We start from the raw sequence: 17497 nt of genomic DNA, 5'->3' as shown, positions 1-17497 counted from the left end.
GAGAGTCTCATTCTCTATAAGAATTAATATAAAGAAATAGTTTTGCCAAATTAGTAATCACTGAAATCCTTTTCACTTGGAAGTTTTCAACTATGATTCAGAAATAATTATTAATTTAATTTTACGTTATTTTAAAAAAGGATGATTTACAGGAAATGTCCTTCATAACAAAGTCATTTTACTCAGCTTTTCTTGTGGAAAGCTGAGAAAACGGGATATCAGAGCATAAGAAAGCAGTTGCACTCACAGGGGATGAGAGTTGCAGTTGTTTTAGGTCAGTGTCCCTCTTTTTGAGACTGAGTACCCTGACTCACAGAAACAGCACTTGTTGGGTCTTACAAGCTTGAAGGCAACTTCACATGGCAGATATAGGAACATCTGCTGTTGTGAAGACTTCTATCAAATTCCCTGCAAATAGAAACCAGGTTAAGCCTGGAGAGATGTCTTCTAATATACCTCTAGGTATTCTACTCATTGGCATCAGTTGATTCACCCTCCTGCAATTTTGCTAAGTCCATTTATTTATTGTTTATCTATTCATTTATTTATTTTAAATAAAGCTTCCCTTAGGAAGTGTGTCTCCAAATGCATTTCCTGGGAGGGATTAGGCAGCAGAGGGATGGGAGGGGAGTGAGTGGGGGGAATTCTCCCTTTGTATCCTGGGGATGGGAACAGTGGGAAGGGGACCTCTGGTCTTATGTGGAATGAGGTAGAGAAGGTGAAGGAAGAGGAGGTGCTGGCATCCATTCAGGAGCAACTGGAGACAGCAGCACAGAGGGCAAAATTTTCTGTAGCTAGAATTAAACAGTTTTTATGAACAAAATAATCTATGTTGATGCATGTTTGTCCTGTATAAAAGCATGTTATCTGAAGTTTTGCACAGTGAATCTTATATTTGATTTCTGAATAAAAATTTAAAGTAATAAATATCTTTTTTTTTGCCTCAGAGAGATGAAATCCAGCTGCTTGAAGAGAACTGACATTGTTGTGGAGAAGTTATCTCACTTAGATAATAGCTACTACATTTTTTGCTTTAAGTTTAGGGGTTTTTTGTTTGTTTGTTTGTTTTTTGCCTTTGCTACTGGGGAAGGATCCTTTCCACTTTTCTGGAATCTAAGCCTGGAAAAGTTGCTGTGTGTGTGTGATGTTTTTGGTGTTTATTTATATTATTCTCAGTCCTTTTTCCCAGAACAAGGTAAAAAATGTAAATGAAGCAACAGGCTTGGCAACATGCTCATGTTATTTTCTTCCTTTCTGTTCTCTAGCTGATAGAAGAATTTGCCTCTCTATTCCCACGGCATTCCTCATTGTCCAGTTGTTTCATTTTCACAATCAGCCTTACTATCTCTATTCACATCTCTTTAGCCCATGGGACTGTGCACTTCACTAAATCCCCTGCAAATTTCAGATGATTCATTCTCTTTTAAGTAGTTTTTTTTTTCTCACAGTCTCTTCAGATTGTCATCAGCCGGATGCAAAGTACATGTGGTCTTCTTTTAGTCCTGATATGTTTATCCTTAATTGAGTAGTTGATATTCATTCCTTTGGCTTCTATGCTCAAATTGTACCCTATTTGCTCAAGGGAAATATTCTCATTGCTCGTTATTTATTGATCCAGTAGTGAAGTCCTATTCCCTGCCTCTCATACTACAGAGATCTAAGCAGCTATTCATGTTTTCAGAAGCTCTTTTTCTAGAACGGCTTGGGAAAGAGTACTTATTTACACATAGGTAAACCTCTCTGAGTGTAAACACATCACAGTAACTTCTTCCTATAAATCTAAGAATGACTCATTCTGCACTGAACTATTCAGTCGTTCTGTGGTTGCCCCTTGAATTAGCAGCCAGCACAGGAGAAAAGAGGTGGGAGTTACTGTGTTGGATGTGAGTACACTACACAAATTGAAGATACATGAGCAGAAACAACAGGAAAAATTGAGGGGGAAAGTCTTAGTAATAGTGGGTGAAAGGAAACGTATATCTGGATCTTATCATACAGTACTTAGCATCTGAGCTTTTTTGTGTTAGACATTATACATATGGAATAGATCTCGCTATATGAAGAATATAATCAGTGACCTAGTCACTCTCAAAAGCCTAATTTCCAGCCCCCTCTCTTTCTGGTGTTAAAATACATTCTGCTGCTTGCTCATTCCACTCCTTTGAGCAAAAGAGCTGTGTTCATACAGACAGTGAGTACTTGTTTTCAGGGGAAAAAATGATTCTTTTTCATGCAAACAGTAGATATGTACTAGAGCCTTGGAGGTGGCTGGGATGTGAAGTTTCAAATACTGTCACTAGATATGCACAGCAGTGGTTCTGGGGACATGTCAAAAGAAATGAAGTGTGAAACTGTATCTGCAACTGCTTGCCAGGAGGTTTTGAAATAAGAGTGTTTCCAGCAGCTTACACGGTTGTCTCGTTCCTTGAACTTTATGACTATATTGTCTGTGCTGCTGTATAAGTCAATGTAGTTTTATATCAGGAGAAGGATCTAAATAAATGATAAGGGTGAGAAGAAAGAAGGCGCAGACTGTTAATGTACTCAGTGACCAAGAGCAGCATTGTGATATTATGAGGAATGATTGTATGAATGTATGAATGAAGGGATTTGGAAGAAACACCTGAACTGAAGTGAACCTAAGACACTAAAGTAACAAAGATGTGTAAAAGACAGTTACTCAGCCTTCTAAAGACTCTTGACTGTTTTTTAGAAAAGTGTTTTACTGGTGTTTCAGTGATCTACATCACATTCTGCTAGGAAGTCTCTAGCCTCACACCTCCCAGAATTTCATTAATTTAACTATCAAATACACTTTGAAGACACAGAAATGCTAGAGTGTATTGAATAGCATCAAAGCACTATGATTATCATGATGTTTATGCTCAAGCTATAAGAAAACTAAAACAGGATTATCTGTACATGGAGCATGAATGGGCTAGGAGAATGTGAGGTAGAGCCCTTATCTCATTTTTGTATTTCTGATTATTTACAGTACATGGAAGTTACCTTACAGCTATATAGAGGGCAGATCAATGTGTAATCTCTTAGGAAAAAAAAAGCAGGGATTTATTCTACCTGGAGCAAGGAGCAAAATAAAAGATAAAGATAAAAACTTCAGTGTATTAATTTGAAAACCTGTAGCTAGTTCATCTAGAGTTCAAACAGACTTTCCATGCTTTTGTAGTAAAGCATCACATGCTGAATCTGAATAGTTCTCATGAGCCAAGCAGATTTAGTGTTTGTTTTTTTTTTTTTTTTCCCCTCTTGGGCATTAAATTATGTAAAATTAATGTGAAATTTTTAGTTGTATTTTTAATCTTTTTCATTTTCCTTTCATTGCATTATTTCTTACAGAGATTGCTATTTCCTCCTCTCCAGCTTTTTCTGAAGGATAAGAAAATGAGGAGTCAGTAATTATATTAAAGCCTTGTCCTTACCTGATCGATCGGGCTTTTGGATGCCTGGCAGTAATATCCTGTTCTTTCTGGCATAACTTCTCTTCTTCCAAGCCATTGCTTTATTTGAAGTAACTGCAATTAGCACAGTGTCTGCTTTGGTGAACCACATTAAGATGTGCAGGTCTGCCAGCCCACATGGATGCTATTGGCACCTGCACGGTGCTGCTCAGCCAGTGGTGTTCCTTACATCCTTTTCTAATGATAAATCTTTTCCCAGTGGCATTCAGAATTGCCTAATGCCTTTCCAGTAAATTACAGGACATCAGCTGAGGAATTAGGTTAATTAGGGGAGAAAAAGTAGACCTCTTCATGTTAACCTTAGGGTATGTTGGGCTTCCTAACTGGCCTTCATATTAATAGTTATATTCAAAAGAGGTAAGCTTGTCAGATTTTGGAGGAGTTAAACTTTGTTTTGATGAATCCAACAGTTGAATCTCAATTTAAACACTGAGGCATATAGCTCTCATTTAATTTTCTTATATATATATATATGTGTGTGGTGTGTGTGTATATGGGATATGCTTATGTATATATATACATATATATGGGATATGCTATAGTCTGTAAGTATGCAAATAAAAAGCTAGTATCACTAAGTAAATTGAGAGAGAACCCTCAGTGAGGGGCAGTATTTTTCCAGGCTTGTAAATATTTCTCTTTGCTACTGCAAATGTATATACAATGTAGTTAAGATGTATAAAATGTATATACAAATGTAGTTAAGAGAAGAAAAAAAAAGCTATGTTTTCAAGATGGCTTTTACTTTTGTAATGAAGTGCCTTGGTGAAACTTGTCTGGGCACATATGAAACCAATGGAAAGCATGCTTTCCAAGAGCAAGTTTGTTGTGCTTTCGGAGTAGCTGCCTATTGCAATACAGCCACAAGCTGATAAATACCTGCCTGAAGATTGGAGAAGAGGGCTGGTTAAAAAGGTGTAAGGATTTTGCTTGTTTCTTTTTTTATTACTACTTAAAGAAAAAAGAGCTTCACATCCTGAAAGGTAGGAGTGCACTCCACACAGCTGAAGTGTTTATCTTGATCATAACCGCAGGAATAAATCACAGCGTGCAGTATCTATGTGAACACTTATTCATATGTTGAGAGATTTCATACGTGAGAGAGGACTTAGCGCTGAGATTCCTCACACAAAACTGAATAAGTGCTTGAATGTTTGTAGGACTAAGGCCTAAAACATCTCATTTTTCATTCTATTAAAATGTGTTACTTTTGTTTACAGTATGAGGAGTGGAGAATCTTTTGGCACTCATCTTGGTACAGTGTGCTACCTCAGTATTACCAGTTGTCCTTTCAGGAATCATTATTCGTTACATTTTCCAAAAGTTTGAAGCTAACAGAGGGATGCCTGGGGATATTTTAACTGATGACAAATATAAGCAAATTCGTGTTTTTATTCGCCAGAATGTTTGTGTTTTTTTTTTTTTCTTCCCCCTCTGGGATCAGTCATGTTGCTGGAGAATAGAATACTTGTGTTTGCCATCATACTGAAAGTGGCTGTCATAATGCAAGTGAAAAATTTGCAATTGTCTTTTTGTTAATTTCTTACTATGAGACCGACTAATTGATGGTCATTATATGTGACATGAACATAGTTTCTGTTTTCAGCTCCCTCATGCTGCCACAAGAGATTCGTTATCTCAGTAGGGATCCATCTTCTCTCGCTTTTAACAGACTACACTGGAAAACAGAGAAGTCTGTAATTGATTTTGCATAGTTAGATGGAGGCAGTACTGCAAAAATTAGCTTCAAAATATAAAGGAAAGAACAATGCTGATCTTCTGCATTCAGTCTCTGTAGAAAAATACACTCTGTGAGGCAAATGGCTCACAAGGAAAAGAGGAGCCAAGGAAAAGAAATTTCCAGATTTCAGTTGCCACCTCTCCTACGTACAGCCTGATCAACAATATTTGAATGACACAGAGTGGCCACAGGGTTCTTCTTCCTGAGTTCTGACCTAAAAATATGCTCACCATTGTCCTTGACTTGTCAGCCAGTCACCAAATACTGGCCACATAGTTTGGGATTGACTCAGGTTGGAATTCTGTGCCACCATACTGAAATTGTGTTGCGTGCTCTGAAAAGGAAAGAAGTGGAGTGGAATTTTTTCAACAACCAAAGCATAATTTAGACTTCTTAGCATAAAGGTCTGGAGATATTATGAAACACACATCAGTAAGGATGTGGTTGTGCAAATCTGAGACTGGTTGAGAAGCAGTAACCTTAGAGAGAAGTCACAGTTTATCTGTGAGAACTCAACCCCCAGATGGTCACATCAGCACAAGAGCTTGCAGCTCCTACAGCCTGTTTGCCAGCTGTGTCCAGGGCTCTTCTGCTTGAACCTACAGAAACACTGCAGAGGGAGAATGTTTCCTCAACAGAGTTGAATTATGATTTGCTAACATGTAGTTAAGTAGGTATAACAGCAACTAGCTTCTGTAATGTATATTTATAGTGTATACTTTATTATACAGTGCAGGTGTTTATAAAGTACATTGAGCACCCAAGCTGAAAGGTGGTATATAAATGCAATCAGTAATTACAGTTGCACATATAAAAGAGTAAGGTCTTCCTGCCAGTAGCCTTTCCTCAAGGGGGAATTTAATTTCTTTATCTGCAGGAATTTTATTGCAGTCTCTCTTGAGATTGGAATGTGTAGTTTTTAAAGTTGATTTAAACTAGAAGGACAGTTACTCTGCATTCCATTAAAATGAAAGAGAGCAATTCTTCCTTCTCTCTGCTGGACATTTGGCTATGCATACTTGTCTTTGCATAGCTACAAAGAATCAATCTCTTCCAAATTCTCAGTTGCCTTCAGGTTCTCTTTCAAAATGAAGAGATGCCTTTTGCCTCTCTATTTAAGACATTTTCTCTATCCATTCAAATTATTTCAGGATTCACTTGTTTGCAATTGTTTATCTAATTTAGGGTGACTGGACTTATTTTTGAAGGATGTACATCATGTATCAAATATAATAACCAAGCTTAAAATACAATAACAACAGTAAAAGTGCAGTAGAGCAAACAGGCTTGGAGTCCCAAAATCCCAGCCTTAGATTTTCATTCAGATTTTTGTGTAAAATCACATGGTTTTAAGAAGATTCATTTTAAATCTCTCCAAAAGAAGAAAAATACAAGTACATTTTCCTAATGCCTTGGTGGATGGAGGCTTAGAATTACTTACACTCAGCCAGAGCAAATATTAGGCTCTGTAGTTTATCTTCATTATTTTAAGATAATTTAAATGATGTAAAGCAGTCATTTGTTTAAACTTAAGATGTCTGCAAAATTACGATGTCTGTCAATATCTCTATTTTCATGTCTTAAAAGAAGATACAGCACTAACACTACATATTGTCCTCAGAAGTGTTTTTATATATTAGCAACAGTAATGAGATGAGGAGCTATTACAGCTCACTTAAGTGGTTCACCATTGGACAAACAGTTGGCAATTATTGCACTTGGAAGAATTCAATGAGTGATTTGAATAGAAATGCTAGTTCTCCAGTGAATTTCCTTTTTACAACAATTGCAGCATATGTCCACTTTTTTTCCAACAGTAATGAATTTCCTGAGGTGGTTTCCCTTGTGCTTTTGAATGCTAAGCATTAAAATCCAGCAGGAGAGACCTGTAGTTGAGCTTGCATGCTAAATATGAAAGGACTGTTGTAGCCTTTAAAAAGCTTTTCTGCTCTTGGGCCTCTGGAGAAGCTTCAGACTGGACCAGCTGCTTCAGGTATGAAGCATCAGTGTGTAGAGTAACCTTTAATATTATTAATAGTCACATCTGTCTCCTATTGCAAATCAAATCTGAAACCATTTGCTTGTACGTGCAACAGATCTGACTTTCTGATTTCTTCTGTCCCTTCCTCATCCATTCAGGAGTGAAAAATCACTGATATCTGTTTAGTCTCTGTTTGTAGACCTTTTCCTTACTTAAAAATGTAATAAAGGGATCTATGCATGTAGTGTAACTGCTTAATAAAAATAATTTCTTAGCCATTGTACAAACTCAGCCTTTGATATCGCAAGGGGTTCTGGTTATACCTTTGCATTCATATCAAAACACACGGTAAGATTTTCAGTTTCTTCTGAGAAGTGGTCAAATGTCAGGCTGTGATCTAGACTTAAATGGCAAATCAATGCTCCCTGTATTTTTCAAAGCTTACACTTCTGCTAGTCTGCTTTATTCTTTCCAGAAATCTCAGAATTTCTTTTTTTTTTCTTCCCTTTAACTTTTTTGAGAAGAAGCAATGCAGCTTCTAAGTCTGAAGGGCATTGCATAGTGCCTGGTTGGTCTAGCAGAGCCAGCACTGGCATGTTGTTTTGTATTTGATCTATACTAGTAGAACTACCTAGGAAAGTAAAGTGGAAAAAAAAATATATATATAGGTGGGAAGAAAGTCCATTGAGTTCCTGGAAATTCCCAGGTCAAAACTGCTAAAGATGCACTTAATCTGGCCACTCATAGTTTACATGGACAAAGGAAAAATTACTAGTCTATGGAGGTTATAGGCACTGAGGGTTATGATGCAGAAATAGAGCTATGGAATACATAGCAATGCACAAGAACTATGTCTGCCTGATGTATTCCCTGCACTGCCAACTGTGAATTGCTGGCAGAGTGTTAGAAGGAAGTATCGCTGTGTGACTTCTCCTGTTTTACACTATCCAAAACAGGTTGTAGAGCAAGACAGAGCTTCTCATTTGGTCTCATTTGGCATAGCTGCTCCTATGTAAGTTGAATAATAATAATAATAATAAGAAGAAGAAGAAGAAGAAAATAATGAAATTGTATTTTGTTGAAGTAGAGCTATGGCTTCATGGATTTACTGTACTTGTATGACTATTAGTTACTGAGTGAAATTAGAAAACTGTTATTTTGATTTCTGGCATATCTAGAAGCATGTAATGAGCAAAAAGGGTCTTTTTAGCAGAAAACTTTTCAGGTGAAACTTAAGAAGGAGATAACTAAATCACAGACAGTGTTGAAATGGTGCATTCCATCGTTTGTATAAGAATGATCTGGCTGTCAGCAATTACCTTGGCATTGACTGTTGAAATATACAGACAGACATGCGGTAGGTGGAGAGAGATGTTACATGCATAGTGAGGGATTGTAAGAACAGAGGGGAAAAACAGGTTTTTTTTAGAAATAGAAAATCAGCCTTAGCCATGTCATTTTACATTTTCAGTGGGTTCTAATGAGAATGTACATTCAAATATTAATTTAGTCGTATCTTCTACTGTAGTCATAACATATATATTGTTATAGACTTTGCTGTTGTTTTTTTCTGGTCTAAACACTCTACTTACACAGTCAGAATTGCATTGTGAGTCTCTCAGATTGAAAATCTCAGTGCTTGCTAGAAGTTGAATTGGTATAGATGGTATGTATAAAATAATTCCCTTTGGGAAGCACAAGCTGCATTCTATTCCCAATTGTTTGAAGGAAGAGAACTTTGTTACTTATTAACATAAGAAGAGGAGCCACTCCTCATGTCTGCTTTCAGTTTGCTAAACTACTAGTGTATATTCAAATCCTTCAGGCAGGTTATTATCTCTACCAAGAACCCAAAGATGATATTCAAAATCATTCATTCAGAAACTGTACAGTGCAGCAGAGGTCTGATCTCCAGGATGTGCATCTGTTTCTTTTGTCAGTCTTATTATTCCTTATTTCTTATGTAAGCAGTTTGCAATTGTGAAAAGATGTAAAATGAAAGGAAACCTGTGAAAATGAAGTGGTTTAGGAGAGCCATTTCAGAGCTTGAAGATTATCTTCCAAACCAGTGAATCCTACATATGTATTTTATTCTGTCTTAAGAAACTAAATTGCGAGTGGGAAATATTATGCATAATCAGAAGATACAAACCTGCAATAAAGCAGAATATCCTTTTATTAAAAGTAAGAAATATCCATTAAGAAAAGGAACTTTTTCTTGTTTTCTCTTGAAGCTTAAGCACAAGGAAAAAAATGTCTTGATATTATTTCTAAAATGTTGGGAAAATGGAATGTATTTTTAGAAGTGTATGAGTGCTAAAATAATGAAACCATCCAACTCTCTTTGACACACTTGTTACTGCTGAAAAATATCACCAAAATTATGCTCAAATAAATAGAATGCAGAAGTGTGAAGTGTAGAGCCTACATTCAAGCAAATGGGAACTCAAAAGCTCAGCCTTTTCTGCCTCATCTCATTGTTTTTCACACTTATTTACTTTTCTCTTTTACAAATGTACAAGTGAAAAGACTGGTGTGGGTTATTCGATAATACAGCTTGGTGATGATACTTCAGTGCTCCTAAAATTTATGTGCTGATGGATAAGAGTGAAAGAGTGTGAAATTATTTCTTGGAGCTTCTCCAGCCTAGCCTTCAGCACCAGCTTGTTTCCTTCCAGCTTTTTTCTGTCCAAGGTGGCACATTTCCTGGTCATGTGCTGCTTCTTTTTATGTCGACTGGGGTTAAGGAACTGATGTTGAAAGGACAATATACTGCTCTCTACCTCCTGGAAATTCCTTTCTGCCATGAGCCATCCTTAGAGGCCAGTTGTGCCCAATTGTACAGCTGTTTCATACAAAAGTGTTAGCTTTACGCTGTTTGTGTCAAGGCCAAGAATCAGATACTACAATTTAATGACAGCAAATGTTATCATAGACTATCCAATATTTTTTTTTTTTCTGTAATCAAGATTGCAGGTAATGCAATAAAAATGGATTGCTTTGTAAATGACAAGAAGCTTCACCTAATGGAAGCTAATGCCACATACAGTGCTATGCTTTTAGAGATGTCTTCCAATAAACAGTGCAGTGATCAACATAATCTTAAGCAGTAAATGATTTTATCTTATAGTCCAATAAATCCCCCTTTTTTATAGCTTGCCCTTGTTTTGCAGTCATAGTAAAAAAAAATGTATCCTCTCGATCTTCTGTTGTCAAATCTGAATGCAGAGCATATCTGTCAGAGTTAAGAAAAGGGCTCTCAGCTACAGCCATCTCCCAAGCCAGATGTAAATGGAAGGACGTAATTCTGAGTTAGTTCCAGTTACAACCTGCTAATTTCACGTGGCTCTATTTAACACTTGAGTGCTTCAAACATATCCAATTATTATAGGGTTTTACAGATACATTTTATGAAAGAGGTTCATCTTTTTGTGCGTAGTGTCAATTTCCTTTTTGAGTGGAGATGTTGCATCACTGCCAAGAAGTTGATACTTGCTAAAGAATGAATTTCAGATGTTGTCTCTGAAGTCCTGCTTGCCGTGTTAAATGTGCTGGATATACATGGGCAGTGAGATGATTAAAATCACACAGAGTGACTTCTGTGGTTGAGTATAGGCTACGCCCTGAGGTAAAGTAACTGCTAAAGGCAGAGATGGGTGTGGGTTGTGTAGATACAGCAAACTGTTGTTTTCTTTGTGTTTAACAATTGTTGAGTTTAGATTGCTGTGCTTTTCCTATGAAGTATGAAATGATTGGGCATGAGGAATTATTATTAGTAGTTCAGGATAATTCTCATGTTAGAATTTAAGCATTAATAAAACATAAAGAGTCACTGTTAAGACTACAGGAGACAAAGTACATGCACTTAACAAATGCATTTATAGGAATAAATTCACAATTGAATTTCTGTTAGTATTTGTTTGAACTACCATGGAACAAAGATCTGGTTTTATTTTACATTGAATGGATTTGTTATCTACTAAATGTAGAAAAAAAAAGGGAAGATCAAGTTATTTTCTTATGTGATATGTCAGACAAAATAAAGCTGAGCTTAATTCATTATGATTTATGAGCAGATGCTCCTGCATATGTGCATGTGTTTGTGTTTCTGTACTCATACGTTTTAAGAATTGATTGTCCTCTTGGTAACAATAGCAAATAATTATTTGAGAAGAAAGGTCCCATTAGTCAGGCAGCTAAATTGGTTAGTCACCCCTGCAAATTGCTCTTCAATTCCCACTTCCACTTCTGAGTTCCCACCAAGCCTTCTCCTCCTCCCGTGTCGTGTAGGAACAGGCATGTCAGCATTGAGGAAGATATAGTCATGCAGTTCTTTCTAATTGCCAACACTGAATAAATTCACATTCATTTATATCTGTGAAAAACTGACAGATTGTGTTTGTACACTTGAGCTTGGACAGTTTCTTACATCTCAGAGTTTGCTTTGTTGTCAAGCTGGAAAAAATATGAGTCCTTCCCTTTTTTTTTTAAATTGGGAAGTAGGCTATTTTGCTTTGGAAAAAAAAAAATTTGTGAGGGAATACAAAATACTGTGAGAGAATACAAATTGCTCTTCCAAGTCCAAATTGTCTTACCGTATACATCAAGGATTTTATGCTGGTCTACAGCAGTTTTTCTAACCAGTGATTTGGAGGGTCATAACATAAAGCAGAAAAACTTAGAGCAATATCAGCATGGCCAGTTTTTGGTAAACAAGCTTTCTTTGTGCAATGATGACTTCAGATGCTTACACAGGCATTGGGTTGTTAGTAAGCTATGTATTTTGTAAACATATTTAGTTACTGTTTGTCAAGTACTAGTCATTCAAGTCATTCTTGAAAGACTAAACAGCATTAAAAAAATAGTTTTCTAGTATCACAGACCCATTAAGTGAGCATATGTATAGGAACGAACACAAGTTTATTGAATTTAAATTAGTAAAATCCAAACTTGGCTTGACAACGTTAATAAAATACTTTAACCTGTAGACAACAGTTGTTTGTCACTGTCATTATTTCAGCAACCTGCAATATTTAGCAGTTATACGAGTGCTGATTTCCTCTGGCAAATTCCAATCCATCCTTTCTTCAGTGACTCAGGATTTTGGAGACTGAGCATGCCTAGCAAATAACCTGTGTGTGGCAGAGCTGCTGTGGGCTTGCCTGTGTCACCAGCAGAACCCCATGAGGGCACCATGCTGAGCATGGGCTTGGCTGAAGGCATCATCTCAGCGACTTTGTCCAAGTTAAGTCTACTGTGGTCATCACATTACTAGCTTCATTTCTGTTCTTTTCTGAAGCTTCCCCGTAATTGTGACTCTTTCCTGAATCTGAGTGAATCACATTAATGATCATTTCCATGTTTAGATAGAAGTGTGAATATACTGGAGGTAACTTTCAGTGTCTTACTTTTGGACTAGTATTTACTACTTAACTTAATTGATGTTGGACTTAAGACCTTCAGCTTGTGCAATCTGGCAAGATGTTACTTTTGTTATGTCTCATACAACACTTGTGGGGAAAGATAAAAGAAGCTCATCTATGTATTTCATGATCATGTCACACCAAGATTGGTAGTGATCTAAGAGCCTATTCATATGAGACAACAAGGAATAAGGTTGGATTTTGATCCCTTCTCTTCACTGGTGCCTTGTGGTATTGATAATAAAAATTTTATCAGAGAGAACATTCTTATTTTCAGAATTAAACAAACAGAAACAGGTTTTACAATCTAGTTTATAGATACAGAGATCATTAGTGCTGTAATAAAGTTTTCTGAAGAGAGAGCAGTAAATATCTCTCTGATGTGCTGAGGATGGTGGGGTAGTGAGTTAATGAAATTGAGCTTGAAGGGAAGAGTAGAACCTGGCTCTCTCCCATTTCTGCCCCAGCACCCACCCTGCTCAGGAGAGCTGTGTCTGGGTACAAAGAAAAAAGATGATGCCCACTCCTCTTTGCCAGCTGCCTGGTTCTGTGTCCAGGGGTAGTCGAGGGAATGGAGATGTTTGCTGTGTATGAAAGGCTTGGGGTGAGACTCCCTGATGGAGGCATCCTCCCTGGGCCTGTCCATTGGCTACAACAGCTATGGCTGCATTTGTATTTCGAGGTTCTGTGGGTCACATCAGTCAGCATATTTCCAGTTTCTTCACGTACTTGAGATAAAAATTGTTACAGTTACAGTGGGCAACCCCTGCAATTTAACGAAGCAGCAGTGCTGCCTTCCATTAAACTATTTGTCCCAAATGTTCTGTTCTTCTTGCTTTAAAAAGGCTACATATTTGGATGTTTACTCTAACTTACACTGTACAGTCTCACCCAGGAACTTTCATAATAAAAGTGTGAGAAGCGAATGTGAGGAGAGTTAAAAATACCTTCTTATCAAAACAAGCTATATATGTTTGAAATAAAATTAAGGGCTCCTTATGACATGATACAGCTGCTGTCAGGTCACTATTAATAATGAGAGCAACCTGGTTCGATATAAGCTTTGACCTTTTCCTTGCTTGAAATTTCTCCATAAAATAAAAACTCAGACATTTATTATTGAAAAATGCTGATTGTCATGAAGACAGAGTACAGTTCGAACCAGCAGTTTTCAGCATAAAAGTATAATGAAATGTGTTCTTCCATGTTAATGTCCTAACAAATTGGGTTAGCAAAACTTATTTTGTTCAATCAGCTTGAAGTTGAGGGGCAGAGCTCAAATGAACAGTTTTTGAAGGATCTGTTTGCATAATTTCCCATGTTGAAATGCTATATTTTTTACAGTTTAATATATCCTAACACTTTGGAGCTTTGTGTACTGTTTCATAGATTTGTAGAAGGGGAAGAAAAAAGGAGGGCTGTATATACACTGCACATCTTAATTTTTTTAAGAAAAAAGCATGCATGATATTACATTAGTCAAGTTGAACAAGAAGGAGGGAGGCTTAGAGGTGAGATCTTTATCCCCCTGCTTTGCCATCTCCTGTTGGCTTTCTGCATTTGAGCTGTGGTTTGCTTGGGGTGGGACTGTCTCTCAGCAGGGTTCAGCCCTGTGTCCTTGAACTGCTGAAGGGAGGTATCCACAGCCATGCAGCCATGTGTTCTGCTCTTTCAAAGAGTGCTTCAGAAACCTCCAGGTAATGGAATTGATGGGTTTTCCCTGCTGCCATTACCTATGAAAGGGAGCTATGGGCAATAGCTGCTCTAGACCTGTGAGGCTGTGTGCAATGATATCCTGACAGCACTGCAGGAAAAAAAGAGTATTTTTCCACCTAATTAGTGATGCTTGCCTAGTGATGCTTGGCAGAGGTTGATGCAGCGGTCTTTTTCTTTTCTTTTTTTTTTATTTTGCTCCTGTGTTACAGATATACGCGGACTGCAGGGATTTCTTGATCAGGCCTCCAGGCTGGGACTTGATGTGTCATTACAAAAAGTGGACAGGAACATCAGCAGAGTCTTTGCCAACCTTTTCACTACAATGAAAACAGAAGAGCTGAACCGCTATCGGGACACATTACGAAGGGCTATCTTACTTCTAAGCCCACGAGGAGCCCAGACTTTTATTAATGAGGTCAGTGAACAATTATTTTTATCAAGATTTCAAGAATGTATATGATGACTTATGTGATACCTAGCTGGGTTTTTGGAAGTGGTAGATTTTGACAGGGATGGTTGGTAAGCATTGAATGTTCTTTGTCAGATCAGTTTCAGAGTGTAAAAATGTAATGTACTTCATTTAATGCAAACTTTGCAGAAAATGCAAATGGGGTGGTGGTGGCCAGATGGGCACTTTCAATATAAAACACCGTTCAGTGGGGAAATTATTCTTTTTTTTGGTTGTCTTTCATACCAGTACTTGGATTTCAACACTGTTTGAAGTGACTTGAAAATCTGCTGTGGTATATTAGAAATGAAACATAACATGTTTGGGAGTATAATCTCTGGAAATCTCCAGACTTGTTGTAAAAGTGTGCATTACTGATGTTTGGCATCTGAATCACAGTGTTTTATCAAGTACAAAATAGGAATTGTATATTTGCCTTTTTCTTGATGATTTCTTGGAGTCATTAATGCTCATTAGGACAGGGTTGTGGCTGTTGGGCAAACTCATAATTAATGTTGTGCTAAGGGCTAATTTTTGGCACTAATTAGTTTTATCTGGTCTTTAAATTATTAAATAATGGATTATTTTGCAGAGCTTTTTATATGTCAGATTTGAGAATATGAGTTGGATCCTCAGCCTAACTTTTACGTATGTTCATTAGTGAAGAATTGGGCTTTTTTTTTTTTTTTTAGCCAACCAGGGATAAGGCTGAACCAAGAAATTAAAATATAGATGTGACCTATTTCTAATTATTACTTCTGCCACATCATAGTCTGCTAAACTTAAAAAGTAATGAATTTTTTTTTAAAAATCAAGTTAGCTCATTAGGGCTTTTTTTTTTTTTTTTTTAAGATAGCAGCATAAGTAAATCCTCCATATTTATGTTCAATGGTAATTTTAAAACTAATGGAGTTAATTTTATCATATATAGACATGGCAAAGGAGTAGCTTCAGCAGGACTAAGCACAGGGACAGATTTCAGATGTGTTTGTGCATGCAGAAGGATTTTCAGTCAGGGAACAAGGGAGTTCATGTCTTAGATGCAGAGTTAGCTTGCACAGCTCAGTCAGCAGTGTTATGTGCTTCACAGTAGACCTCCAGCAAAGATAGGTGAAATTGGTTTTCCAGGGGATCCTCACAAAATTTCCAAGCCAGGTATTGAAAAGAAATTGTCATGTGCGTTTTATTATGATGTGCACCAGCAAGAGGGTCTGTTGCCTTTCAGTATCCCAGACTCGTGCAAATGTTATCAGGAAGCAAGCCTGGCCAGGACTCTGCAAGTCTCCAGAGTGTAGGGGCTAATGTATTAAACTGTTTTACTACTCACTTCACCTTAAAGCAGTGTCTATTATAGGCATTAAGGCTAATGATCTTGATATATTTCCAGATCCCTACAGGAGTTCAACTGTAGGTAGAAATGAGAAGTAATTTATTTGGCAATCTTCCTATATTGAATCTTGATTGATTCAGAAAAGCTTTATAAAAGAAAATGTAAATCTTTGACAGGAGCTCTCAAAAGAGGTAGGGAAGAATCCCTCACTACTGGCAGCTGGACATAGGCAGTAAGAGCTGCTGATTATATGTCTCTGATGGAGCCAGGGTTGGCCTGATGGACCCAGAGGGTCCTGCCAGCCTCAGCTACTTTGTGATCCCATGTACAATTTCTGGCAACATAAATTCTGTATGTAGCAGAGATTACTTATTGAGATTAGTTGATATTTTGTAGTTGAGGAAAAGTGTCTCAGAAAAACTTCAGCCAGTTTTGTTTAAAATCTGTTGGTTAAATGATAAATCTTGATTTTTATTTTATTTTTCAAGTGTTTAATACAGACTCTCTTGTGGAATGCATAATAATAAGAGACATTCTCAGACTGTCTGGATTATGAACCCTGACATGAATCATTGTAACAATTTTTTCTAAGCAGAAGTCATCCCCATCAGTCATGTGAAGCAGGCACAAGATTTATTTTGCTTGTTTGATATTGAAAGTGATACATTTTTCCCTCTAAAAATATGGATCCATGTTTTAGTCCTGCTTATCATCTCTTGGGTGGGCAAGAGAGATTCCATCTAATTTCAGATGAGATATAGAGTTAGAGGACTCTGAAATCTCGTATATGAAAGCCTTTCGAAAGCACAGAAGAACTCAATTTTAGGATTTTCTCTCTTGGTTTTCGTTTAAACATTGTTTTTATTTTTCTGGCTTTGTATTCTCAGTGCCAGATTCTGTGATGTGTCAGCCTTACTGCAGCAGAGATTACTGACAATTTCATAGGTTTTAAACATTGGTTATTAAGCTACTGAATTGCTGAGAGTCTGAGAGAAGGGAGGAAGAGAGGAAAAAAAACCGAAAACTTGCTTCTGGCTCCACCTGCAGGAGTCCTTCGTGTGCTGGTGCCACTGTTCAGTTTGCATGCAAAACCATTCTCACCTACAAGTGAGCATGTAAGAGCAGTGGTGAATTATTATTTTTTTGAAGACCAGATTATGTTATTTCCTCACAAGGAAATACATAGAAAGAAAAGAGGAAAATTCAGTGAGAGATGGAGGGAGGAACACACGGCTGTTACTGTCTTTGGCCCCTATGCCAGAATGTGAGGTTCAGAAGGCTCCCTTCTGTAAGACCAGCCTATAGAGGCAGCTGGGTACTGCCTTGACTCTTCCACTTGCCAATGGATATGTTTTTTTGGTTGTAACTAGAAGTACATT

The 17497-nt window shown here is 37.2% G+C and overlaps 1 protein-coding gene across 3 annotated transcripts in view; it reads left to right on the top strand.

The window, feature by feature from the left end:
- Positions 1-17497, top strand: part of GRID1 (glutamate ionotropic receptor delta type subunit 1) — a 511185-nt gene that overhangs the window by 273648 nt on the left and 220040 nt on the right. For all 3 annotated transcript variants that reach the window (XM_052677974.1, XM_052677976.1, XM_052677975.1), the window contains exon 4: positions 14550-14755. In XM_052677974.1, coding sequence (XP_052533934.1) covers positions 14550-14755 — 206 coding nt within the window. The remainder of the gene's footprint in view (positions 1-14549; positions 14756-17497) is intronic.

Source organism: Tympanuchus pallidicinctus, unplaced genomic scaffold (genome assembly GCF_026119805.1).
Source record: "Tympanuchus pallidicinctus isolate F22 unplaced genomic scaffold, pur_lepc_1.0 scaffold16, whole genome shotgun sequence".
NCBI lineage: Eukaryota > Metazoa > Chordata > Aves > Galliformes > Phasianidae > Tympanuchus > Tympanuchus pallidicinctus.
This window is presented reverse-complemented; position numbering and strand designations above follow the sequence as displayed.